At 48.0% G+C, this 25,963-nt stretch overlaps 3 protein-coding genes and 1 non-coding gene across 4 annotated transcripts in view; 1 reads left to right on the top strand and 3 right to left on the bottom strand.

Annotated features, from left to right (window-relative positions):
- Positions 1–1,214: 1,214 nt before the first annotated feature.
- Positions 1,215–7,148, bottom strand: Phb2 (prohibitin 2). The gene is made up of 10 exons (XM_004643516.2): positions 6,890–7,148; positions 6,697–6,781; positions 6,353–6,432; positions 3,767–3,951; positions 3,128–3,257; positions 2,924–3,027; positions 2,446–2,523; positions 2,003–2,079; positions 1,614–1,619; positions 1,215–1,516 (listed from the first exon to the last, which is right to left on the bottom strand). The coding sequence occupies exons 1-10, from the start codon at positions 7,014–7,016 to the stop codon at positions 1,489–1,491; spliced, it is 900 nt and encodes a 299-aa protein (XP_004643573.1). The 5' UTR covers positions 7,017–7,148; the 3' UTR covers positions 1,215–1,488.
- Positions 2,597–2,860, bottom strand: LOC111813292. Its single transcript, XR_002818593.1, has one exon. It is a non-coding gene; the product is annotated as a small nucleolar RNA U89 (small nucleolar RNA).
- Positions 7,149–7,272: 124 nt separating the features above from the next.
- On the top strand, positions 7,273–14,952 carry Emg1 (EMG1, N1-specific pseudouridine methyltransferase). The gene is made up of 6 exons (XM_004643515.2): positions 7,273–7,565; positions 13,076–13,177; positions 13,278–13,419; positions 14,060–14,118; positions 14,190–14,339; positions 14,566–14,952. The coding sequence occupies exons 1-6, from the start codon at positions 7,401–7,403 to the stop codon at positions 14,677–14,679; spliced, it is 732 nt and encodes a 243-aa protein (XP_004643572.1). The 5' UTR covers positions 7,273–7,400; the 3' UTR covers positions 14,680–14,952.
- Positions 14,953–15,051: 99 nt separating this feature from the next.
- Lpcat3 (lysophosphatidylcholine acyltransferase 3) overlaps positions 15,052–25,963 on the bottom strand; it is a 39,058-nt gene continuing 28,146 nt past the window's right edge. Inside the window, exons 2-13 of the mRNA XM_004643514.2 lie at positions 21,335–21,442; positions 20,196–20,302; positions 19,539–19,632; positions 19,370–19,407; positions 18,814–18,992; positions 17,497–17,605; positions 16,862–16,948; positions 16,601–16,767; positions 16,045–16,192; positions 15,806–15,964; positions 15,577–15,705; positions 15,052–15,399 (exon numbers count right to left, since the gene is read on the bottom strand). Coding sequence (XP_004643571.1) covers positions 15,589–15,705; positions 15,806–15,964; positions 16,045–16,192; positions 16,601–16,767; positions 16,862–16,948; positions 17,497–17,605; positions 18,814–18,992; positions 19,370–19,407; positions 19,539–19,632; positions 20,196–20,302; positions 21,335–21,442 — 1,313 coding nt within the window. The 3' untranslated portion in view covers positions 15,052–15,399; positions 15,577–15,588. The remainder of the gene's footprint in view (positions 15,400–15,576; positions 15,706–15,805; positions 15,965–16,044; positions 16,193–16,600; positions 16,768–16,861; positions 16,949–17,496; positions 17,606–18,813; positions 18,993–19,369; positions 19,408–19,538; positions 19,633–20,195; positions 20,303–21,334; positions 21,443–25,963) is intronic.

The raw sequence follows: 25,963 nt of genomic DNA, 5'->3' as shown, positions 1-25,963 counted from the left end.
GAAAAAAATGTTATACTAAGTCAGGAATAATCAGAGAAAGCTCCTGCCAGTTGCCAAAGCACCTCAGAGGGCCAAAAATAGATGGTATGAGGCCGGATGTGGTGCCACACATCTGTAATCCCAGCACTTGGGAGGCTGAAGCAGGATCACTGAGTTAAAAGACCAGGCTAGGCTACAAAGTGAGCTCAAAGCCCACCTGAACTGCATAGTGAGACCCTGTCAGAAGAAAAAAAGAGCCTACACAAATATGGTTTTGCTAGTTTGCCTCAAGGGGCAGGCTAGCTCTGTCAAAGTCATACTAAATCTTGCCTGGGACCCTGACCTCCTCACCCTTTCCTGCTCCATGGCAAATGGCTCCGTCCAACTACACAGGCCCCAGAGACTAACCTATGTGTGTAACCAATTATAGACTAGCCTGTTATCTTTTTCCTGCTTACAAAAAATTTGTGGGGCTGGGGAGATAGCTCAGTAGAATAAGTGCTTGCCTGGCAAGCTCAAAGGCCTGAGTTCAATCCCCAGTTCCGAGAAAAAAAATTGCTGTTTCAAGCCAGCACTCATATTTTTTGGGGAGCAATCCCACATCAGTCCACCTCAAGTTAACTTCCAAGTCCCTGGTGCAAAGTATTTTCCTTCCACTTTACTAGTTTCTGCACACTTGAGCTAGGAGGTTCCCTGCTGACATGCTGGGCTATAGGAGGGCACTGCCTATCTCCAGGGTCTCCATGCAATTAGCTTCTCATACCTGGTGACTATGAAATCTAGGGTGCAGGAGGCCCATAGCAGGCAAGAAAACCCACTGGGCCTTGGAGCACTGGGGTCCTTCAGCAGCTGCACATGATCTCCCCACAGCTCCTGAGAGGCCTGTTACCAAGGAAACACCTCCCCTTGGGGTTATCACATTTTTAGTCTGGCTCCAAGCTGCAGCTGCTCTATACCCTTAAAGATGTAGCTAAATGATAGTGTGGTCCACATGGGAGGTGGTGAAGGCACAGCCTGCCCTCACAACGTGAGGCCTGCTACTCCCAGCATGGGTCTGATTTGGAGTGGGGAGCTGGGCTTGGAGGGCCCAGGAACCCAGCCCCAGGGACTTAACGGACAGCCTTGAGGTTAACAGCCCAGGCAAGCTCCTTGCGCCCTCTGCTGGCTGGCAGGAGTCCAGGCGCAAAAGCGTGACCCCCGTGCCCACCTCTCCCACCGACACAGGAAACCCTGACTTCAGCTTAAGTAATAAAAGTTTATTGAGAATTCCTGGGGTGATGATTACTCCTCCCACCTGAGGGAGGGTGCAACACTGTAGGAAATCACTGAGAAATCACACAAGGTCCCAATGCCCTGGCTGACACAGGAGGAAGTCGTCCCTGAAGGTCAGTCTTGCATGGCCTCCAGGCGACAGGTGCAGAAGGACCACCACGTGGAACAGGCTGCCCCTCAAAATCCAGAGGAAAAACAGCCACTTCCTCGCTGAGGCAGAGTTTTAGGTGACCAGGCTCATTTCTTACCCTTGATGAGGCTGTCACTGTGGTAGAGACGGACGGTTAGTTGGGCCCTCCAAGAGCCACTGGGAGAGGTGTGAGGAGCAGGCAGGCATCTGGTGGGAACCCCACACAACTTACCTTCCCCTATGGACACCAGGTCGTCACCAGGCGAGCAGGAAAACAAAAGAGAAATGCACATCACTTACAGCTCAGGCCATGGCAGTTTCCGCCCCTGCTTCTAGAGCACCTGGGTGCCCTGGAGCAGCAGTGGGGTCCTGAGCAGAGATGCCAGGTACATCTTTCATTGCTTTTTGATGGGATAAGTATTTGCAATTAAAGTGCCCTTTATAGGACCAGATCAGTCCTATGGGATGTAGGACTGGAACTGGAAGTGGCCCCGCTTGTGTTTCTGGTTCAGAGCCAGAATGTCTACCACAGGTCACATGCATGGCTTTAGCAAGTGCTAGAGCCCAAGTACCCAGACTCGTGTCCCATGTGCTGTCACCTCACCACACACACTTGCTCACCGGGTGAAACTTTCATCCTGGAGGTTCAGCACGAGGTTGTCAGCCGTGAGATAGATTCGATTCTGTGAAGTGGCGATCTGCAGGGCAACTAGACATTCGTTAGCACAGTGCTCAAAGCCAGGATGGTGGTGCACAAGCTTGGCACTCTGGGAAGCTTGAGGATGTAGCTCAGTGCCAGTGAACAGAACCTTTGATTCCTAACGCTGCTATTCAAAAGCCACTGACAAGAGTAAGGTGTGATTTCTGTTCTCAAGACCCAAACACTGAGTGATGACTGTGATGTGCTACTCCTGGATGTGTCCTTGAGAGCAGCAGTACTAGAGAAGCCAGTCTTGAGTGGAAATCTGAGCAAGCAACAATCTAATATTCTGACTTCAAAGTGTGCTCAGCAAGAACACTTTCATTTTAGGTAATGAAGGTGCAGGTGTGGGGCTCTTGCTCACCGTCTTGGAGATGTTTTGTGCTGCCCGGATCTTTCGGAGCTTGATGTAGCCAGGATTCTTGCTCAGTGCTTCTCCAAGGTGAGCAGGGCAGGGTTAAGGGTCCACAAGTCTGGGTCCAGCCCTCCTCGCACCCCCCTGTGGTCCTCTGGGCCGTCAGATCCAAGCTGTGCTCACATGGCTTCTGCCCACCCCACCTGCAGCCCTGCCTGTGGGCCTTCCTGCAGGCTGCTGCTGGAGCCAGGGTAGCAGCAGCCTCAAGGGCAAAGCAAGGCCAGCAGTGCTATGGGTCCAGCCTTAAGGTGCGGAGCTAGGCCTCAGAGTCCCCACCGAGATTCCAGACCTCATCTGCAGCCCTCAGCCCAGGAGCCAAGGGGCAGAGAGCATGAATCACATTCGCCTTGGTCTCATCAGCCGGTCCAGTGGAGGACAGGGAAGCAGGATGCCCCAGGGGCTGGGTCAGCTCTCTGTGGCAGGATATCATCTTTGCAGCCTCTGCCTCACCCTCTGCCTGCACAATCTTTTGCCGCTGTTCCTGCTTTGCTTTTTCTACCAAGAACTGGGCCCGCTGGGCCTCCTGCTGGGCTGTGGTATGACAGAGTCAGAGTCAAGGACATGTCAGGAACTTCAAGCAGGCCTCATCTGTCCCTCAGTGGCAGAAGTCCTCATCCCATTCCTGACTCACCCACTTGTTTGGCTTCCACAGCAGCTGTGTACTCCCGGCTGAAGCTCAGCTCCGTGATGGCAACATCATCCAGGATGAGACTGAAGTCTTTGGCTCTTTCTGTCAGCTCACGGCGGATCAGCAGGGACACCTGGGGGCAGGGGTGGGGAAGGGAAGGGAGGGATGGTTTGAGGGGGCTGGAGAACTGGAAGAAGATTGTGTGTCTGTGACTATCTGATGTCGGAATCTGAAGAATGGCAGGAAACTCACTAGCCTGGCTTAGTTCCTCAGATGCTCACTAGGCCCCGAGAGTTGCACAGGACTTGATTCAGTCTTGTCAGGCAGATGATCCACCTCAGGGAGGTGGGCTGACTGGCCCAAGGTCACACTGATTCCTAATCCTCCACTCCCTCCAACACAAGCAGTATCTTCTTAGCTTCTGCAGGGTAAACCCACAACTTTCTTCACAAAGAGGGAGAGGAACACCTGGGCTTTGTCACTATCTTCTCCCATGCTTCCTTCCTGATACTGACTGCTAAGGGCTTCTTAGCATTGGTTCTCCTTATATCCTGCCAGTGACAACTGGCACGACTTTAATGGAACCACAGTGCCAACCTTGGTCCTAGGAGGCAAATACTGTCAGCTGGGGGTGACTCAGACCTGGGCCCGCTGGGTAATCAGCTGCGAAGCATTGAACTTGGCCACCACGCTCTTGAGCACCTCGTTGACAATGGATGGCAATACTCGCTCCTCGTAGTCAAGGCCTAGGCGCTGGTACATGCTGGGGAGCTCCTGGGCGTTGGGCCGAGACAGCACACGCAGCGAGATGTTCACCATCTGTAGGTCTGAGGGAGGTCAGCAGGGGCTGGTCAAGGGTGCCCCGCTCCCCTGTTCCTAAGCCAGTGGCAGTAAACCTATAGCACAAGTGCTGTAGTGGACAAGCATGAGCTTTCTGTCGGCACTTAAGCCAAGTGGCCCCAGACCTTGCAAGTGGGTAACTGAAACACATGCATTTGTTTTTTTTTTTATTTTGTTTTCAAGACAGGATCTCACTATACAATTTGGGCTGGTCTTGTGCTCACTTTTGCAGCCCCTCGGCTGGTCTGGAACTCACAGCGATCCTGTCTCAACCTCCCAAGTGCTGAGATTACAGGCATGTGCCACCACACCCAGTGAATACATGCATTTAGAAAACTACATTTGTAGACAATCCTACAAACCGTTAGACAAATCTACGAGGAACCTCCTAGCACTGTAACAGCTGCAAAGGAAAATTATTTTTTTCTTTCAAAAGAATTTAAAATAGGTTTTTAGTCTGAGCATGGTGGCACACACCTGTAATCCCAGCGCTGGGGAGGCTGAAAACAGAATCACCGAGTTGGAGTTGTGTAGTGAGACCCTATGCTAAATACATAAGTTAAAGCCAAAAGTTTTTATGGTTCTATTAAGATGGAGACAACCCTGCTTTTTTTCCTTTAGAAAAGGCAAATTTTAAGAACTTGATCTTTTCTGCTTATACTGGTTATATTTGGGAAATCTGAAACTACTGGCAATTCAAGCAAGTTCTATCTGAAAAAGTAAATTCTATGACGTGCCTGCAACAATTAAGATGGAGTGTGAAGGGATGACAAGAAAGTGCAGCTGGTGGTTATCAAAGTGTGGGATTCTCTGAATAATTTTAAGTCAAAACACTTGGGATTGCTTTTCTTACTTTGGATAAGCAGCTGTTTTCAGGTTTGAATTATATCAGTCATGATAAAAAAGAACTAAGCTAAAAAGTGACCTGAGGGATGCACGTGTTGCTCTCAAATAAAATACAAGCCAAGTTCTGATAATGCATCAGCACACACACGAGCAAAAACCACACTGTGCAAAAGCAGGCCACATGGAAACTGTTACTTTTATTATTATTTCTTGAGACAGGGTCTCACTATGTAACTCAGGCTGGCCTTGAACTGATGGAAATCCTGGCCCAGCCTTCCATGTGCTGGAATTATGGGGGTACTACACCACACCCAACCACCTTTAACCAACTCATGGCAATCCTCCCACATCAGCTTGCCAGGTTCTGGGATTACAGCAGTTTTGAGAAGTTGTTATTTATTTTTGGGCGGAACTGCGGATTGAACTCAGGCCCTTGCGCGTGCCTGGGAAGTGAAAGCTCTTATTGTGTTTTTAAGACAGAAGATGCGAGTGTATGAGTTATTTTCTCTAAACTAAAACTTCAGTATTCAGGTTTAACTGCAAACTGTACTTTGTGATAAGTGAGTTTTGGGTTGCAGTTGGGGCCCAGGTCTCTACAAGACTCGGCATCACTGCTCTAAACCCAATGCAATACCATACAGCACAGGCCTCCCCTGTATTCGTCTGCATCCATGACAGCACAGGTGAAATGGATCCTTAGGCACTGTGATGCCCTCACCTACACAATCCCTCCATTAACAAAGCTGTTTTCCTCGCTGGGTTTGTACAATTGTTAACATAAGCACTGCCACGTAGGGTCATCATCACCTGTCTCCCTTACTGGACTACAGGCAGTTTAGGATGAGAACTGTAGTGTTTTTTCTTTTTCTGATACTGAGAATGGAATCCAAGGTCTCTGCACTGAGCTGAGTGCCTAGCTACTTATATTTTTTTGAGACAGGGTCTTGTTAAATTGTTAAATCGCCCAATTGTTAAGTTGTGTTTGAACTTTCGGTCCTGCCTCTGCCTCCTAAAGCGCTGGAATTAGAAATGTAACGTTTTCCCTGGTGCTTCACAGTACAAAGCAGCACATTCCTAGTTGTAGGGAGGTACTTGCCCCTGTCTACATGCATGTCTGAATGCAAGACAAAATGAGTCAGGAGGCTGAGGAATCTCAGTGGCACAGCTTTTGGGTGTGAAATACAAGGAGTGAACTAGCAAAGTGTAGAAATGAGCTTCTCCAGGGGAAAGTGTACCAGTACACCCAACAACTTAATAACTCAGAGAAGAAAAAGGCTTTACAAGGCTTTGAAGTGAATAGCGACTTAAAAATAAAATGATAAACGATATTCTCAATTCTTTTACAACAGGGTAAACAGATTGTTAAAATACAGTCGGGTGGGATGTTCTAATGCTTTAATCTCAGGAGGCAGACTCTTCTGCAAAGGCAGAAACCCCTAACAAGAGACCTCGCAGTGCTATCTTCCCCCATGTGGATGAAGTCCCTTGTTTACAATGTTAGATATCCCACCTGCCATGTGCCTCCCAGTTGCCCACGCTTACCTTTGGAGCCTGTGGGGGAGGAGATTTTTCGGGGTCTGGCCCGAATGTCATAGATAATGGGGTACTGGAACCAGGGGATCCTGGAGGGGAGAGGGCAGGGATAGGAATTAGGAAACTGCAGTTTCGCTCTTAACTCTGTCCAGTCTGCCTTCACCACTTGCTTTCTGGTCTCCTCCCGAAAAGAACCACAGACAACAATCGTCTATGTGCTTGGAGCGGCACCCGCGGTCCTGGGAGCGAGCGGGGCGGGGATGAGAGGCGAGCAGCGTGAGCCGTGTCGCAGCCGCGGGTCGGGTCACGTCAAGGGTGAAGGCTCAGGGTCAGCCCGTGCGGCCCGCCATTACCTGAAGTGCAGGCCCTCGGCCAGGATGGTGTCCTGCTGCACGCCACCGATCCGGTTAAAGAAGATAGCCCGATGGCCGCCTTCAACTGTGGAGAGAGGGCGGGGGTCAGGCTCAGCCCAGGGCGCCAGCGGGAAGGGCTGGAGAAAGCGGGACCTGGGGCGGGGATCCCAGCGAGCAGGAGGCGGCTGCTCACCGGTGAACACCGACTCGCGGACGCCGTAGGCCACCGCGCCGGCCCCCAGCAGGAGCTTCAGCGCCGTGCCCATGCCCCGAGGCCCGGCGGGCAGGCGTCCCGCTAAGTCTTTCAGGTTCTGGGCCATGTCTGATCCTAAGGGCGGCGGCACCAGAGGTGAGGAGGGGGTGCCCGCCCGCTTGTAGCCCACTCCAGCGTAGAGCTCACTGCTGCACACGAGGGTTCAGGCCTCAGCACTCCCGGGAGAAAGGGCACCGGAAGTGCGCTCCCGTCTAAATCCTCCCTCCCTGGTTTACCCCGGACCCGAACCCCGTGCACAGGAAGATGCATCCGGAAGTCCCGCCCCATCCGGGACCGCTGCCCTTTCAGGCAGGCTTCCGTAGCGCAAGACTACAAGCTAGAACTGGCCCCACCGCCCACTTTCAAAATGGCAGCCGGAAGGAAGCGTGCGATAGGACGAGCGCGAGGTTATAATTAAGGCTATTAGCACCGTTTCCGGTCTGGTGGCAAGATGGCTGCGCCCAGTGGTGGTTTTCAAACTCGTGAGCGGAGCAGTCGTGAGCAGGGTGAGACTTGGGATGTCGCTCCTAAGAGACCCCGACTCGGAGCAGGAAGCAAGACCGGAGGCCGCAGGCTCATTGTGGTGCTGGAGGGGGCCAGCCTGGAGACAGTCAAGGTAGTTGGAAGCTGAAGTGTGGAACTAGGAGATTGATGGGGCGAAATTTCATGGGATGAGGTGGAGGCCACAAAGTGGAGAAAGCAGAAGAGAAGAATCTTTTTGGAGGATAGGTGGGGGAAGAGTCACGTAGTTGACTATCATTCGCTTTGACAGCCTGGGTTAGTAGAACTGGTTTTCTTTTCCCCTTTTCGACTCCTATGCTGGCTGTCCCCTCCTTGCTTTCAGTTGCTTTCCCACGGCTCCATGATACATCATCATGTAAAGTCAGGGCAGTTTCGTGCGCGTGGTCTCCCATATTCTAGTCCAGAAAGACAGTTGTGTTAGTAGGACTATGGCCTAGTTAAGTCTCGACTTTCTTTTTTTTCTTAGTATTTTTTTCCCCTTTGGATGCAATAAAGCCAGCAACTCTCTGACTTGTTTTCATGTAGTGTGGCTTTGTCCCTTACCCTTTAGAACCAAACTTGTTCAATGGGTAGGCCCAGAAGAATTTTAGAAGTAGGAATTTTATTTTTTTTGAGACAGGGTCTCACTATGTAGTTCAGGCTGGTCCTAAACTCACTATGTAATAAACTCTTTGGTAATCCTACCGCAGTCTCCTGAGTGCTAGAATTATAGGTGTGGGCCACCACGCCCAGCTTTAATCTTGTTAAACATTTAATTATGTGATTTTTGAGACAATCCATTTTGTAAAATAGGGATATACCTTAATCGAACCACATGGGGAGCTAGTGAAAGTTTTAAAAATAGGTTTTTTTGAGACAGGTTCTTGCTGTGCAGTTAAAGTTGGCCTTGCACTCACTTTGTAGCTCAGGCTGGTCTTGAACTTGCAGCGATCCTCCTACCTTGGCCTCGTGAGTGTTGGGATTACAGGCATGTACCATGATGCTGGCTCAAAATAGTACATTTTCATAATAATCTAAGGTGAGATTCCTTCCCATCTGTTCCTCAGCTACTGTGACACTTCAGTAAGATTGCAGGTTAGATACCCTGTTCTAAAAATGACCAGCTAAGAATCCAGATTCTGTTTCATTTTTTCCCATAATTGGTATTTCTAACCTAATTACAGGTTCTTGTGTTCACCCCACACTAATTGCCCGCTGTTTCTGTTAACTCAGTTAATTTTGATGTTAGCTGTGAGACAACTGTAATTTGCAAATGTGAACAGTTTGCCTGTATCAGCAGAGTGAGAATGTAGACTTCCACTAGCTTGCCTGGGTTCAAATCTTTTTATCTACTAGTTGTGTGACCTTAGGCAAAACCTTAGTTATGCTGGGTGTGATGGTGCATGTCTGTAATCCTAGCACTTGGAAGGCTGGGGCTGGAGGATCACAGGAGGATTGTTGTGAGTTTAAGATCAGCTTGAACTGCATAGCAGAGCCCCTGTCTCAAAAAGAAAAGAAAAAACAAAACAAAACAAAACAAAACAAAAAAACACCACCACCACCAACAAAAAACACCTTAGTTATTTTAGGGGATAATGTTGAGAGGAGTTAATTTTTATGAAGTTATTGGAGTAATCCCAGCTACTTGGAATAAGTTAATATGTATGTAATGTATACAAGTTTGGCACATGCCTATAATCCCAGCACTTGGGATCACTGAGGCAGAAGGACTACTTTGGAGGCCAACCTGACCCTGCCTCCAAAAAGAAGCAAAACAGTTGAAAACTGCTGGGCATGGTGGGATGCACCTGTAGTTCCACCACTGTGGGAGGCCAAGGCAGGAGTTTAGCCCAGGAAGGCCATTTCTCAAAAAATAAAGATGTTGCTGTGTGAGGTCCTGTGTTTACTTTCTAGCATCACAAAAAAGAAAACCACCCCCAAGAAACTTAAAGGTTGGGCAAATTAAAATTCCTAGAACATATTCTAGAAGAATTTAGGCCAATTTGTGAGGTGAATGTGATAACCACTATGCTGGAAGCTGATAGGTTGTCATTAATGTGCTAAAAAGATTAGAGATTTTGGCTTACACCTGTAATCCCAGTGCTTGGGAGGATGAAAACAGGAGGATCACTAGAGTTTGATCTATGTAATGAGACCATGTAGACTTTGTACTAAGGATTAGTGACTTTATAGCTGATTGAAATCTTTTTTTTTTTTTTTTTTAATTTATTTGTTATTTATGTATTTTGTGTGTGTGTGTGTGGCCAGCTCAGCCCACCAGGGGGTGGGCTGGCTGGCATGTGGTGCTGGTGGATTGAACAGTGGTCCCTGTGCTTTGCTTAGCTTAGCTTGTTCTAAGTAGGTGTTTTAGACCACTGAGCCATCTCACCAGCCCCAACTGATTGAAATCTTTAGGCTGTGTTATGTCTCCTTTGTACTACATCCTGTTGCATTTGCCAGTTTTATCTGGCAAGAAGTCTTCCCATTATATTACTTCCCATTTATTATTGGTGCCACTGAGGATTGAACCCAAGGCCTCATTCAGCTACATCTCCAGCCTTACTTTTCTTGGTACTGAGATTGGAATTTGGGATCTTGTGCTTGCTAGGCAGGTGCTGTGCCTCTAAGCTGTATCACTGGCTCTTCCCAGACTTATTTCTGAGAAAGGGTCTTGCTAAGTTGCCCAGGCTGGGCTCAAATTTGCAGTTTTCTTGCCTCAGCCTCCCAGATTAGGATAAAAGGCATGCATCCCATTATGTCTGGCTTCCATTTATCTCTCTACTCCAGTGTCAGTGGCCTCCCTGTAAGTTCTCTGAAAGCAATTCTCTTATACTTTAAAACCATTGAATATGTTGTCCTTTCACAGCAAGTTCATAACTCAGCTCTTTGCTTTACTAATTGTTACTTAACTGTTTATTTTACAACTGAGTTTCTATGACATGCATTCTTCAGTCATGAGGTTAGACCAGGGAATCGATGGTTTTATAACATTCATGAAAAGGTAGATGTATTAAATGATATCTGGGAGGGGTAAAAGTGGATTGATTCCCTGGTATAAATCTCCTGTTACGGTTATTTATGTATTTGGTACAGAGTTTCACTGTGCAGCTCAGACTTGGTGATCCTCCTGTTTTCAGTCTCCTCAGCTCTGGGATTACAGGTGTGTGTGGTCCCTATGTTTGCCTAAGCAGGCACTTAGTCTGCTGTCTTGCTGGCTTTTTTTTTTCTCAGAACTGGGCATTGAACTCAGGCCCTTGCACTTGCCAGGCAAGCACTTACTCAGCTGAGCAATCTCCCCGTCCCCTTGCTGGCATTTATTTATTTATGTATTTATTTATTGTTGATACAGAGTCTCGCTGCTCAGCTGCAGTTTGTTAGTGATTCCTACTTCAGCCTCCCCAAGCCTGAGATTACAGGTGTGGCCACCATGGCTGGTTTTGAGGCCAGCACAGCATGTCTCCCCATCCTTACAATCCTTTAATAAGCCGCTTAACTCTTTCTTTGCAATGTCTGTTAAAGTTCAGAGTATGTAATTATTGTCTGTGTCTCTGAGGACTGAGAATAGAATAAGGTTTCAAGAAATAAGGTTTCAAGAATTCTTACTTTCCTGGGGTTCGATCCCCAGTGTGCTGTGCCAGCCCTGCCCCCGTGGTGCACTGAAACTGAGCATTGGTGGCACAGGCCTGTAATCCCAGCGCTTGGGAGGCTGAGAACAGGAGGATCACGATGAATCTGACTTGTGTAGTGAGACCCTGTACTAAATATGTTAAAAAAACAAAAACAAAACAAACCCCTTATTTTCTTGGGCTGGGGAGGTATCTCAGTGGCATAAGTGCCTGCCTGGCAAGTACAAAGTCCTGAGTTTGATCCCTGGTACAAAAAAGGAAAATTCTTTTCAGTACCTTTGAGTCATTGACCAGAGTTGGTTAGAGGTTTTCAAGCATTTTAACCCATAAAAAGGTTACGTGAGTAAATATACATTCAACTATATGAAACCAAGTTTTAATGAACTGCTTTTTTTTTTTTTTTTTTGGTGGAACCGGGGATTGAACCCAGGCCACTGCGCTTGCCAGGCAAGTGCTTATTCCACTGAGCCAGCTCCCCGGTCCCAATGAACTGTTTTTTTTTGAGACAGGGTCTCGCTCAGGCTGGCTTGAACTCAGTGATCCTCCTGCTTCAGCCTCCCAAATGCTGGGATTACAGGTGTGAGGCACCATGCCCAGTGCTCATAAACTATTATTACCATGTGTGAAATACTTTTGATGTTTCTTGTTGTTTTTATTAAAATATTAAAATAACATTTGTCATATACTAGGAATGGGTGGAAATGATTATTCTGCATAAAAGACTTTTTCAGTGTGGTGGTGTGTGCCTGCAATTGTAGAGCTACTTGGAAGACTGAAGGAGTATGGCAAGCTTAATGCAGCTCAGGAACTATCTCCTTAGCCCTTGCCTAAGCAATTTAGTCAGCACTTGTCACAAAACTTAAAGGGCTGGGATTGGCCAGGCTTGCACTCCTATAATCCCAGGATTCAGGAAGCTCAGGCAGGAGGATCACTGAGTTCAAGACCAGCCTGGACTACATAGCAAGATCCTATTGCAATAAAACAGAAAGGTGGAGAGGAATGGAACTGGGGTCTAGCTTTGTGGTGTGAGAATGTGGATTTGCCAGTAAATGACAAGGCATTTTTTTTTCTTCTATTAAGTATATCCCATGGATTTAATTTCAAAATTGACATTCTTTTCCCTAAACTTTTTTTGAAGCCATGTAAAGATATGTACTAATATTCTAGTAATACATAAAACGTCTAGGGGCTGGGGAGATGGCTCAGTAAAATAAGCGCTTCCCTGGCAAGCGCAAGAGTCTGAGTTTAATACCTGTTTCCACCAAAAAATAAACAAAACATCTTGTGACTTTTGTGCCAGTATTCAAACTCAGGATCTCACACTTGCCCCGCAGGCTGTGCCACTGAACAAAACTCCTGGCCCCTCATGATTTGTATTGGCACTTAACACTATGTTTTTATTTTTTGTAGTACCAGGGATTGAACTCAGGACCCTGAGCTTGCTAGGCAGGCACTTATTCTACTGAGCTATCTCCCCGGCCCCATTTTTAAATTTTTGAGACAGGTCTTGCTGTATAGTCCAGACTGGCTTCCAATTCATGAAGATCTTTCTACTTTGGTTTCCTTATATGTGGGTGCCACCACACCCAGCTGCTTTTGTTTTTAATCTCTAAATTTAGCTGCTTCTTAGAGAAGTGTTCCTTCATTGAATTAGTTGTCACGAGGGTCATCACCCAAGCCAGCAAGATCTTCCTGCTTAGATCCATAGATTTATGTTTGTGGTAAGCAGACTTAGGATAGCGAGCATTCCGCCCTGCTTTCTCGCCTGACTCCCACCTGGTTCTGTCCTCAGTGGCCTTGCTTAGCAGTCGTAGGTTGCGCCCTGCCACTCATCCCCGAGATCAGTTACTTGGCGGTGTGCAAGGGTGGCCTCACTGCCATAATGGAATCAGGAAGGGCCTAAGCATTTGCCTGCTGGACAGCTGCTGGTGCTGGGGTTTTATTCTGAGAATGACTGGGCTAAACAAGGAGCACACACTGCTGTCCTCTCTTCCTTCAGGTAGGGAAGGCATATGAACTACTCAACTGTGACAAGCACAAGTCTATGTTGCTGAAGAATGGGCGGGACCCTGGGGAAGTGAGACCAGACATAGCTCATCAGGTAACTGTGGCTCAGGGCACCTGAGCCTGGCCCTGTAGGGAAGGGGAAGCAGCAAGATGCTACTTGTGGCCCTCACTGGCTTGGCCTGTGCCTTCCTCAGAGCTTGCTGATGCTGATGGACAGCCCACTGAACCGGGCCGGCCTGCTGCAGGTGTATATCCACACACAGAGGAACGTGCTGATTGAAGTGAACCCCCAGACCCGCATCCCCAGAACATTTGACCGCTTCTGTGGCCTTATGGGTGAGAAGTGCAGGACCTGAGAGTTCAGGGTGATTGTTGAAGCAGGGAAGAGGGGAGGAAAGAGCGTTAGAGGGCAAGTTCTCTAGCGGGAGGAGGGGGTGACTGGTGCTTAGACAGAGATTCCATTCTGTTTTTCCATGCATGGAAATTCTACCATCCTCTCCTTTCATCAGGCTCCTGGCTGAGAGGAAACCTTTTTTTTTTTTTTTTTTTTTTGCGGAACCGGGGATTGAACTCAGGCCCTTGTGCTTGCCAGGGAAGTAATTATTCCACTCAGCCATCTCCCCAGCCCTGGAAATCTCCTTTGAGTAGGTTCCTGGCTGAGAGGAAAAAGTGTGAAGCCATCCATCACTGTTGCTGGCTTGGGTGCTGCCCCAGTTGTAAGATGTAGGAGCAGTGTGGGTGTAGAGGTCACATGGCACCCACCTTACTTGCAGCTTACTAGTATATCACTGGGCAGGAGTGGAGCTGCCATCCCCCCCCCCCCCAAAAAAAAAAAAAGCTCTGAGACCAGGTCTTACTATGTATTCCTGGCTGAACTTGAACTCAGTATGTAATCTGGGCCGCCATCAAATGTTTGGTGATTCTCCTGCATCAGGCAGCTTCTGCCTAGCTCTGAACCCCTCTTGTTTTCTCCTAGTTCAGCTTTTACATAAACTGAGCGTTCGAGCAGCTGACGGCCCTCAGAAGCTTTTGAAGGTGAGGCATTAAAACCCGCAGCATGGGTGATTTGAGGACTCTTTGGAGCTGATTTTCCTTTCTTTCTTCAGGTTATTAAGAACCCAGTGTCCGATCATTTCCCAGTTGGCTGTATGAAAATTGGCACTTCTTTTTCTGTCCCAGTCATCAGTGATGTGCGAGAGTTGGCGCCTAGTAGTGACCCCATTGTTTTCGTGGTGGGGGCCTTTGCCCATGGCAAGGTAAGGTTTGGGCTCTCCTCTGAGATCCCTTATAGAGCTGAGGCTGAGCGGTCAACGATTAACAGTTCTTCCACACAGGGAACTCAAGGGTAGACCAGCAGCTAGACAAATGTGGCTCACCTTCCTATGCCAGGAAGGCTGCTTGCTTGTTGTAGACAAAGCCAGAGCTTCATGCTAGCTTGAGCTTGTGAGCAGCAGCTGGTGACAGGACTGTTTGTCTCCTCAGGTCAGTGTGGAGTACACAGAGAAGACGGTGTCCATCAGCAACTACCCCCTCTCTGCTGCCCTGACCTGTGCCAAGCTCACCACAGCCTTTGAGGAGGCGTGGGGGGTGATCTGATGGCAGAACCTGGTTGTGAAGCAAAGGACTGTTGGCTGCTCCTTGGTGCCACTGTGAATGGATCATGGCTAGCTGGCCTTTCTGCATGGAGACTGAAGCCTGGGGAAGCCCATGCTGTACATTGCTCTTCATTTGTCCTATAAATGTGTTTTCTTCAAACCTGTCGGTTTCAAGGTTTCTGGCAGAGTCTTAACAGTATAAATTTGTTCTGGTTTCAGGGCATATGTGAGGTCACAGTGTTGGCACTTTTGGTTGGTGCTGGGGCCATGGAAGTGGCCCTGGAATTCTGATGCACTAAGGAGACAACCCTGAGATTTTAGCCATGTATGCATTGAGGAGAACTGTGTAAAAGAAAGCAATAGATGCCAGCAGTGAAAAACCCACAAACAGAAGTGACTTTATCTGGTATAGTTCCGAGATAGAAAAGTGGAGCAGGTGGGGCTGTGCCCTCTCCCCCCTGTGGGGTGGCACAGACAGTTGTGGGGAATTGGCAGAAGAGCAGCAGAGTCCTGGCTAGAGGGGAGAGATAAGGCAACGTGCATGGGGGCGCACAGGGGACCAGGCCCCCGCTCCTCCCACAAAAGCCTCCCCTTTGGCCGCTGCAACAGAGGCACAGCTGGGAGCACACGGCTTCTGGCTCCCTGGCTTTCTGTGCTCCGGATGAGGGAGTGCTGTGAAAAAGGGCCAAGTAGTTTCTGCACCAGTCCTGCTCTAGGCCACCTGCAAGATAAGACGCAAGATGGTAAGGCCAGTCCTGGGGCCTGATCCCTGTCGCCGTTGGTGTGCCGCACTGACCCAGCAGGAGCCAGGCTGCCTTGAAATCCACCCCAGACTTCTGGTTCTGTCCTTGCTCTAGCCTGTTCCCTGCTAGCTTCAGCACAGCTGTGGAATATTTACCAGAGAAGCTGTTTATTCCATCTTCTTTAACTTTTCTTTCCTTGGCACCATAGCTTTGCGGATGTAAGGCAATGTGAATAGTAGGCTCAAGAAGAAGACATGGCCGAGAAAGTAGATAGATTTATATACCTATGGCAGGAGAAAAGCTGGTGAGGTATGTACAGGCATGGCAAGTCCCAGATACCTGAGCTCCCCACATCCTCAGGCAGCACTGTGAGCCTCCCCTCACCTTAAACCACTTGTCCCATGTGAAGAGGCAGAAGGCAGTCATGGAGTAGCCCATGAAGAGCCAGTGGATGGTCTGCTGTACCACATAGAAGAAGGGCTGCAGGGCAGTGATGGCGGCCAGCCTGCTGAGGGCTGGGCTGTCTCTGATGAGGGTGGCAGCCTGGGGAGAAGGAAGCAAGTGTCCGTGCCCTGTCCCCTCCTCCCCTTTTTCCTCCTCACACGTCCCCTCTTGAGGCCCACCTGCTTTTCCACAATAACAATGAGGAACTCCATCTGGAAGCAGACCAGGTATCCTGAGTGGAGGCCGTGCCAGAGGGCAAGGAACAGCAATGAGAGGCCGTGGGACAGTTGTTTATTTCCAAGGAACTTGAGGCGTTTGAAGAAGTAACTAGAGAGAAAAGGTTGAATGAGCCTCAGGATCTGCTCCCTGTGCCCCACTGTCTTATTGTGGGCAACCACTTGTGACACTCTGGGGCTTTGGAAGGCAGTGCTGATGACAGCTTGGCAGAGTGACCTTAGGTGAGCCACTAGCTTGTGCAAACGCCAAGTGGCGATTATTCGTCAAGTTGCTTGTGCTCTAGTGGGGACAGCAAGTAAGTGGTGACCTTATGCACAGGGCAGTGGAGGATGTGAGCGAGTGAGGACTGCTCAGCAGTTAGAGCTTGAGGTGCTTCTGTGGGATGTTTCCAGGTGTTGGGTGGGGACAGAAGGGCTCTGCCCACAGACATCCCTGCCCTCACATTGGGAAGGAGCAGTGGAGGAGGAGCTTGGCTCCTGGCCACTCCCGAGCACGTACCGGGCCACCCAGGCATTGGTGTTGATGTTGAAGGAGGCGATGGTGCCGTTGAACTGGGGGTTTGTCTCAAAAAGCCACACCTTCATGTTGGCACAGGCGTCCCACTTGGCTTTGCCGTCTTCTCCAAAGCCATTGAAGCCCAGCCCCGTCAAGATGCACACTCCTTCCTGAGGCAAGAGATGGCTCAGGGTGCCGGCTTCTCCCTGCCCTAGCAGGCCCACAGCCATCTGCACACAAGCCTGGGGCATCATCACTACTTACTGTGACCAGCCAACAGGTGACGTATTTGTACAGCACAAACTTGCCCCAGATCAGCATGTACAAGCAGCGGAACCAGAAAGGGTGGTTCTTGAGAGAAGAGAGGATGTGTGTGAGGCTCACACCTAGGTTCCTTGAATGCTTGGCCCCACTTTAGAGGAATACACTTAGAGTTATCAAGGTCTTGCAGCTGTGTGTCTGCCAGTCTGGCCTAATTGCCTTTCACAGGTTGGGTAGGATGGGCAGGGAGTCCCAAACACCCATCCCCTTTCTTCCCTGAGTCCCAGAGGCAGCTTCTGTCCTTCACTTGTCTGTCCTCTGCTTTCCTGGAACAGTTAAGTGCTAGGGACCTTAGAGATCCACAGTCTGTGGTAACATACCCAGAATAGTGAGAGGAATCTGTGCTAAAGCCAGCACCTCCCCTTCCTTTTGGACTTTTCAGAAGCCCCCAAATCTGCCAGCTGAGACAGTGAGACAGGCTGGAGTTAGCCTGCTGTGCCCACAGCGCTGGGCTCTGGTTCAGCTGGGCTGGCACTGAGCTCAGCTCTCACAGGTGGCATTGCTATCACCTCTGCTGCCTACAGGGTTATGCTGTCTTAAGATACCCACCCCGTGCTGCACTGGTGGGTGCTACTCACCTCGTAGTCCTCAGAGAGCAGGTAGTCTTCTGTGACATGCGGGCTGAGCAGTGTGTGACCCACCAGGTAGATGAGGCCCAGGCTCAGGCGCTTGAGAGCAGGTATGGTGCTGCAAGGGAAGGAGTGGGCTCATGGGAAGGGGCCAGCTGCACCCTGCTGCCCAGACTGGACACCATTCTAGAGATGGCTGTGTGGTGCTGTGTGAATGGTGCCTGTCTCAGCAGAAAAACCCTGGGTGGACAGCAATAGCAGCTATCACTATTTCTTTTTTTTTTTTAAAAAAAGGTTTGTTTATTTATTTTATTTATTTATTTATTGTGTGGCCAGTTCAGCCCACCAGGGGGCGGGGATGGCTGGCATGTGGTGCTGGGGATTGAACTGCGGTCCCTGTGCTTTTTGCTTAGCTTAGCTTGTTCTAAGTAGGTGCTTTAGACCACCGAGCCATCTCACCAGCCCCTATCACTACTTCTTGCTAGACAAGTTCTCAGCAAAGGAACTCCTGATTGCCTTTGAATTTTCTACAATATATATTCATATACATATTTTTCTTTTTTAAAATGTATTTGGTACAGGGTCTCTGTGCAGCTTGGATTCATAGTGATCTTCCTGTTTCCAGCCTCTCCAGTGCTGAGATATCGAGGTGTGTGCCACCATGCCTGGTCTCAGTAGCTGGCTAGGTGTGATGCTGGGGAATTGAACCCTGGTCCCTATGCTTGCCTAAGCAGGCACTTAAGTCTGCTGAGTTATCTCACCAGCCCCGTATTTTCCTTTTTAATATACATTGTAGATGCCCCCTACCCTTCTGCAGTGGGGACTAAACCCATGGAGGACTGAACTAACATCTCTAGTCCTTTTTAATTATATTCTGTTCTGAGACAGGGCCTTGTAAATTCCTCAGCCTCCCAAGTAGTTGGGGTTATAGGCATATACTACCACAGTTAGCTTTTTTTTTTTTTTTTTTTTAAGATGAGAAAACAGGTTTTCAGGGCAGGAACATGGTGACTTTGAGTAAAAATCCTGTAGCATAAAAATGAATTTTTTTTTTTAATTATGTGCACAGTGGCACACAGTAGTAATCCTAGCATTAGCATGGTAGTAATCCTAGGCTGAGGCAGGAAGGTAAATTCAAGCCAGCCTGAGGTACATAGGAAGACCCTATGTCAAAAGACAAAAGTCTTAATGTATGTAATGTGAACTGAAAAGGCCACTAGGAGCACAGTCTGGGGCCTGGAAGTCATAGTCTTTGTGCCAGGGCCAGGCAAGGAAGCCTCTTCAGAAAAGACTGCACACTGGCGTTATGCCTGGAGAGCATGTTACCTGTTTGGCACCTTCCCTGGTGTGTCCGTCAGCTTCCCCTGCACCAGCTTCATGTAGTGGTTCATGGAGAATTGGGGACCTACCAAGAATGCCCCATAGAAGTAGGAGAAACCAGCCACTTCCAGCAAGGAAGGGACACCACGGAAAGCATACTTCTGCTGCTCAGGGGTCAAGGTGCTCTGTGTGGAGAGAGAGTGGAGGGTTCAGAACACCCTGGCATCTCTGCTGGGTAGGAGCCCAGGAGCTCTGCACAGTGCCCCCTCTTAGGGCCACCTGTAATGTGGACAGTGGGGTGGCTTAGCAACAGCTGGTTGCTGCAGCTTTGATAGTCCCAAGTGGCTCTGGTCTCTTGTGTAACAGCTGGGTCTCTGTGTAACCTGGGTCCAAACAGCAGGTGAGATTTGTGGGTCTTTGTCCAGGGCACTCTGATGGGATTACAGCTGGGAGCTGAGGCACAGGCTCTGGCCCTGGGATCCAGGCCCACCTTGGGAAAAACAGCCTTCCTCCTCCCTCGGGTTAGGCTGTGATGCTCTCTGCAGCGGAACAGGGTACTTACCTGATCCTTCCCTCCATCAAAGTAGTCAATAGCCAAACCTGACAGAGAGAGAAAGGATGGGTAGAGCAGAGGGAGAGGACACAGGACGTGGCCTGTAGCTTGTGTGCAGGCAATTGTGTGCTGGGGAGGCAACAGGGCGTGCAGCCTTAGGGGCAGGCCCACCACCTACCGATCAGCTTCAACGTCAGGACACAGTGTGGCATGGTCCACTTGATATCGTAGTTGCCCGTGGCAGTGTAATAATATCCAGCAAGAAGATAGGCCTGGGGAGGAGTTAGTATACCATCACTACGAGGTCTTTAGTTCTCCTTGCTCTGAAATTCCCTAGAATTCTCTCATATTTTTCCTTTCTCTTGGTCTCATTGTGAAAAGCTTTAAGAAATTCCTACAAATGGGGACAATAAGCCTACAATGGGAAGAGACTGGCTCAAGGTTTCTCTGCAAAATGAAACTAATCTGAGAGGCTAAACACCCTCTCTCTTTGGGGTCTAATGTAACCCAGGTTGGCCTAGAATTTGCAGTGATCCTCCTGCTCAGCTTCCCAAGTGCTGGGATCACAGGTGTGTGCCACCATAGCTGGCTTCTGCCTTGCCTTTAAGGCAGAAAAGGGTGCCTTGCACACCCTTCCTGAGGCAAGTTCCCATCATGCTTTGCAGATAAAACACTGGACATGTGCTAAATGACCTGCCAGAGGACTGGCTGTGGAATGCTGGGAGGAGGGTTAGAAGTGAGGTGTTCTAGTTCACTGCTTCTGTACCACACAGTCCCCTGTCCCCAAACTGCTGCCAGCTGTGACCTGAGTCTTCAGGGAGAGACATTTATTTACCATCTGCAAGCAGAAGGTGGTGAGAACGGCAGTGACGGTGCGGCCCATCAGTCGGAGGATGAGGAACTGAAGCACAATACAGAGCAGAGAGTGGTAGAACTGGTACCCTGGAGGTGGGGAGAGAACACAGCTGAGCCTCGTCTGCTACATCCCCACCTCCCGAGGCTTTTGGCAACAAAGAGGACACAGAAAACCCTTCAGCCAAGTGCACTGAGCATGGCTGTGATCCCAGCATGCTAAAGGGCTGAGGCAGGAGGATCGCCCTGTGTTCCAGGCCAGCCTGACAGGAACACTTCCTCCAGAAATCCCAGACTTTGGAGGAAGGGATGCCAGGTAACTGTAGAAACATGGGGATTATAAAGGTATGACTCTTTGTACTGAGGTGGATTCTAAGGGGGAACTGCTTGGAATTGCCATTTAGGGGCAGCCCCAGCAGAGAAGTGCCACTCCTTTGATGATAGTGACCCTCAAAGTGTATTATTACCATTTGGTGGTACCAGGGATTGAACTGGGGACCTTGCACTTGCCAGGCAGGTATTATTTTGAGGCAGGGCCTTGCTATGTAGTCCAGGCTGGAAGTTTATTTACTCTTGCAGTGCTAGAGATGGAACCCAGGCCGCAAGTATGCTGTGCAACTATTTTACCACTAAGCCACATCCCCCAGCCCCACATTTACTTTTTTTAAGTGATACATTAAATGAAAAACTGTTATTAGTTAGGCATGCTGGCACATGCCACCACCATGGGAAGCTGAGGCAGGAAGATGCAAAGTCTGAGCCCAGGTTGGGCAAATTAGCTTCTGTCTCAAAATAAAAGCTGGGGATGCAGCTCAGTGGGGAGGCCCTGGGCTGGATCCCTGTAACACACACACACACACACACACGCAGGGGTGTACATGCACACAGAGTACAAATTTATGGGGCGTCAAGTGATGTTTTGATACATATATGTTTTATTTACTGTTTTTCAAAATGCATTTTATCTGACAGTGGAATGTACACAAAAGGAAAAGCCCAGCCGCTCCTGTTCTTTTAACCCTCTCTTTGCAAGCAGAGCAGTATACCTTCATAAGCCACTGAATTCTCCAGGTAACTCTATTCAAGTTTTGTTTTTCTCAAGGGCTCACTCAGTTGACTCACCAAAGTTGAAGTAAGCGATGGAGAGGCCGGTGAAGGCGTGGAACAGATGGATGAGGTAGCTGTCCTTGTAGAAAAGGTAATGCCGGTAAAACAGAGCCAAGGGATAACCTGTACAGGGACAGAGATGAGAAGGTTACTGGTGCCACTGCAGCCTTGTTCTACAGCTTATCTGTTCTGAAAGCTCAACCCACAGAAAAGAATAACCACACAGCTTATGGATGTTACCAGAGAAGATAGGACAGCACCCCTAAAACAGCATACTCTCCAAGTTGTTTTGTGAACAGACATTTAGAACTGGGGCTGAGAATACAACACAGCACAACAACAAAACACATTTAGAACTGAAGACTTTTTTTTAGACTAAGAGATACCAAATTGGATCCTAGCACTGCCTATCAACTATTGTTAAGAATCTTCCCTTTTTTTTTTTTTTTTTTTTTTTTTTTTTTTTCTGAACTGGGGATTGAACTCAGGTCCTTGCCTACTGAGCCATCTCCTTGGCCCTGAATCTTCCCTTCTTGAATAATAAAAACAATGACACAAATAATGGAAGACGAGGCAGGTGTGGTGGCACATGTCTGGAATCCCTGCACTCGGAAGCCGAGATAGGACTGCCTAAGGCACCTAGTGAGGCCCTGTCACAGACAACTGAGTGTGCCTGGGAAGCACTGTGAGCTGATACTGTCAGGAAGGTAAAGATGAGCACACTGGGATGGCACAGCATGTGCACAGCAGTTACAGAATACCAATCTTGGTGGCAAAAAGTTGAAAAACCATTCACTCGGGATTGGAAAAATGTCTTCCAAAGCTGAGATTCAGAGTGGTCCACAACCATGTGCACACTACAGGGCACCTCCTGCTGGCCACGCAGGGGCTTCACAGGGTCAAGGCGCTCACTTGCAGTAAAAGCTGTCCGTACTCTAGGGCTTTGAGTTCCACAGCCTTGCTGCCGCTCACATTGTGCATCCAGCACAGGAGCCTGGCTAAAGTACTCACAGTACTCCTGCTGCACACAGAGGATTCGGGATCTGCCTACTGTTTTTGAAAGGATTCCTTACCTGTCACTGTCACTGCAAAAAGTAATGTTCCTGAGTTGGTTGTGGTTCAGTCTCCCCGCCCCAGGCTGGGGCTGGAACCTGGGGCCTCCCTGATGCTAGGCAAGAGCTGTACTGCCGAGCTCTACCCTCTTCCCTGTCGGAACTTGTGGCTTTAAACTATAAACTGCAGTTAGTTTATGTGCCCAATATTGTTTGAGTTTCTTTGGAAAGCTAAGAACAGTGGTCATGTAGAAAGTAAGTGCTCAGTTATTAGCTATAAAGATTAGTAAATGAATGATCATTTTATATGTTTGCTGATAACCTTGTAGTCTTTTTCTTGTATGCTTTTTTTTAAACTTATGGTCAGACTGTGTACTTAAGTCTCTCCCAGTGTTTTCAAACCATCTGATCTGGTTTGTACCAGGATTTACAGTGACCTTTGACTGCTGCTCTCATAATGGGTTATTTTTTTAAAATCAAATTTATAGTTTCTTGCAAGTACAGTTGACACTAGAATCACATGGGGGTTACGAGCACCGAATTTATCGGGGACTGGACTCAGGACCCTGTGCTTGCCAGGCAAGCACTTATTCTACTGAGACATCTGCCTGGCCTGGGAGCACCAATCTTTGACCACAGTCAAAAATTCTGCATTGGGGTGGTAGCTCAGGGGCTTAAGTGCCTGCCGGGCAAGCACAAGGTCCTGAGTTAGATCCCCGGTACAAAAAATACAAATATCTGCATATATACTTGGCATGGGGGTACACCCCTGTAATCCCAGAACTTGGGAGGCTGAGGCAAGAAGATCATCATTGAGTTTTAGGCCAGCTTGGGCTACATAAGTGAGTTCAATGTCAGCCTGTACCACACAGCAAGACCTTATCTCAAAAAAAAAAAAAAATCATGTACATAATTTTTTTGTTTTCTGAGAAATAGAACCCAGGGGCTTGTGTATGCAAGTTAAATCTACTACTGAGACATCCCCTGCACATAACCTTTGACTCCCCAAAACTCAATTACTAGTAGCCTGCCCTTGACTGAAGCCTTACTGATAATACCAAGTCAGTTAATTCAGCTGGGTGTGGTCAAACACACCTGTAATCCCAGCACTCTAGAGCTGAGGCAGAAGGATCACTGGGAGTTTGAGACCAGCCTGAGCTACACAGTGAGTCCAACCCAGCCTGAACCATATAGCGAGACCCTGTTTTAAAAAACAAAACAACTATAACAGCAAACTAACTCATTTTCTATACTATATGTATCATATATGATGAAAGGAACCCAAGAACCTGGAGAGGTCATTTTGTCTTGTACTTTGTGGTTTTAGGGACTGGACTATGCTAGGCAAATACTCTTAACACCAAGGCCCACCTCAGCCCCTGCTGTAGGTTTTTGCTGTGCTGCCCAGGTTGGCTTCCAGAGAGGTCATTTTTTACTACAATATGCGATTTACTGGAGAGATGAAGGCTCCTGAGAGGTGAGAAGTGAGCATCACATGGCATTTTAAAGTGGCTCCTTACAATGCTTGAGCTTACCGCAGCAGCAGCAGAAAAACTGTATTGGCAACTTTTACACATGGTATAGTTACGTACTACTGTTAGTTTTTTATTTTTATTTTTTTGGAACCAGGGATTGAACTCAGGCCCTTGCACTTGCCAGGCAAGTGCTTATTCCACTGAGCCATCTCCCTGGCCCCTACTGTTAGTTTTGTTTTTTTTTTAAATATGTATTTGATACATGGTCTCACTATGCAGCTCAGACTCATACTGATCTTCCTGTTTTCAGCCTCCTTAGTGCTGGGGTTACAGGTGTGTGCCACCATCCCCAGACTTGGTGGCTGGCTCATCGTACCTGGGGGCAGGGCTGGTGTGGCATGTAGTGCTGGGACTGAACCCCAGTCCCTGTGCTTGCCTAAGCAGACACTTAATTCATAAATCTAGTTTAGTTTTTTTTTTTTTTTTTTTTTTTTTTTGTATTTTAGTACAGGGTCTACAGGGTCTCACTATGTAGATTAGACTTGTAGTGGCCCGCCTGTGTTCAGCTTCCCAAGTGCTGGGATTATAGGTGAGTGTCACCACGCCCAGTCTCAATGGCGTCTCAGCGTGCTCCTGGGGATGGCACACCAGGGATCAAGCCCCGGCCATAAATTTAGTATTTTAACTGATATATAAAAACATAAAAAGTAAACCAGGTATGGTGACCCATATCTGCAATCCCAGATAAGTGGGAGGTTCATAAATTTGAGGTCAGCCAGGGCAGTTTAACAAAACCCTGTCTTAGGGCTGGGGAGATAGCTTGGCGGTCTAAGTGTCTGCCTGGCAAGTGCAAGAACCCAGGTTTGATCTCCGGCCACATGCTGTGCTGGTTGCAGAATGCTGTGTAAACAAACAAATAAATAAAAGACAAAAAAAAAAATCTGGCAAAACCCTGTCTTAAAATAAAAAGGGCAGGGGGGATAGTTCAGTGGTACAGCACTTGCCTAGCACATCTGAGCACCTGAGTTCAGTCCCTGGTATTGCAAAAACAAAGTACATACACAAAATGCCCCATAAAGATTGTACATAAGCATGAGGTACCATTTAATGTTGAGACATGTATACATTGTGTGATGTTTAAATCAAGACAAACATATCCTTTAAACATTTTTTTGTAAATGTATTTGGTTGCTACTGGGTCTCACTATCCAGCATGGACTCATAGTGATCCTCCTGCTTTTAGCCTCCCCAGTGCTGGGATTACTGGTATGTGCCACTACACTAAGACTCTGACCCAGCACACTCTGGGGTTCGAACAGTGGTCCCTGTGTTTGCCTAAGCTTGCCTCAGCTTTAGTCCGCTGAGCTATCTTGCCAGCCCCTTAAACATTTCTTTATTGTAAAAACATTTAAAATCCTTTCAACTTAAAAAAAAAAAAAAAAAAAAAACAACAACCCACAGTATTTGTGGTACAGTTCAGGCTGCCTTAGACTCATCATGCAGCCCAGGTTGGCACTTATGCCACTGAGCTCTCTCCCCAGCCCCTAACTTAAACAAAGAAGATTTGTATGTTTTATGACAGTGACTGATAGACTATTATCTCCATATTTTTGCATTTCTGACATAACAATGTTTATTTTATAAACATCCTTAGGATTGCTGGCTTACTCACTGGACAAATGTTTAGGAAATACCTCCTAAATGCAGGGGTGATACTTTTTCTTCTAGTTGGCTGAGATACAGCCCAAGGGGTGGGGAGAGCTCTAAGGCCCTTGAGACTCAGGTGATCAATCAGAGAAGCAAGAGCGAGTTTCCTGTATATCACAAGCAGAAATTTGGCAGGGAGAGTAGCAAGCAGTGCTAAGCCCCTGGTATTAGAAAGTGTAGAGAAGGCAGCCCATTCTGATGAATACATTAATAAATGGTGTCATAGCCTAATTGTCTAGCACACTCATCGATAAGTTCTATACAGCTAACAGTTTACCCTTACTAAACCCTTTAACATGCAAAGATTGAAAATGAAGAAATAGGACTCTGTAGTATAATTTGAAGTCAGGGATTATGATGTCTCCTGCCTTTCCTTTGTTACCCAGGATTGCTTTTGCTATTCTAGGTCT

Source organism: Octodon degus, unplaced genomic scaffold, assembly GCF_000260255.1.
Source record: "Octodon degus isolate 3935 unplaced genomic scaffold, OctDeg1.0 scaffold00178, whole genome shotgun sequence".
Lineage (NCBI taxonomy): Eukaryota > Metazoa > Chordata > Mammalia > Rodentia > Octodontidae > Octodon > Octodon degus.
Note: the sequence above shows the minus strand (reverse complement) of the source record. Positions and strands in the feature narration are given on the sequence as shown.

What these genes read in the sequence shown, in the direction of transcription:
- Emg1 (XM_004643515.2), top strand. Translation starts at nt 7,401, where the DNA reads ATGGCTGCGCCCAGTGGTGGTTTTCAAACTCGTGAGCGGAGCAGTCGT. An exon ending in CCAGCCTGGAGACAGTCAAG is followed by an intron (nt 7,566 to 13,075) that starts GTAGTTGGAAGC and finishes CTCTTCCTTCAG; the next exon opens with GTAGGGAAGGCATATGAACT. An exon ending in GACCAGACATAGCTCATCAG is followed by an intron (nt 13,178 to 13,277) that starts GTAACTGTGGCT and finishes TGCCTTCCTCAG; the next exon opens with AGCTTGCTGATGCTGATGGA.
- Phb2 (XM_004643516.2), bottom strand. Translation starts at nt 7,016, where the DNA reads ATGGCCCAGAACCTGAAAGACTTAGCGGGACGCCTGCCCGCCGGGCCT. An exon ending in TGTGGAAGCCAAACAAGTGG is followed by an intron (nt 3,028 to 3,127) that starts GTGAGTCAGGAA and finishes GTCATACCACAG; the next exon opens with CCCAGCAGGAGGCCCAGCGG. An exon ending in AGGCAGAGGCTGCAAAGATG is followed by an intron (nt 2,524 to 2,923) that starts ATATCCTGCCAC and finishes TGCCCTGCTCAC; the next exon opens with CTTGGAGAAGCACTGAGCAA.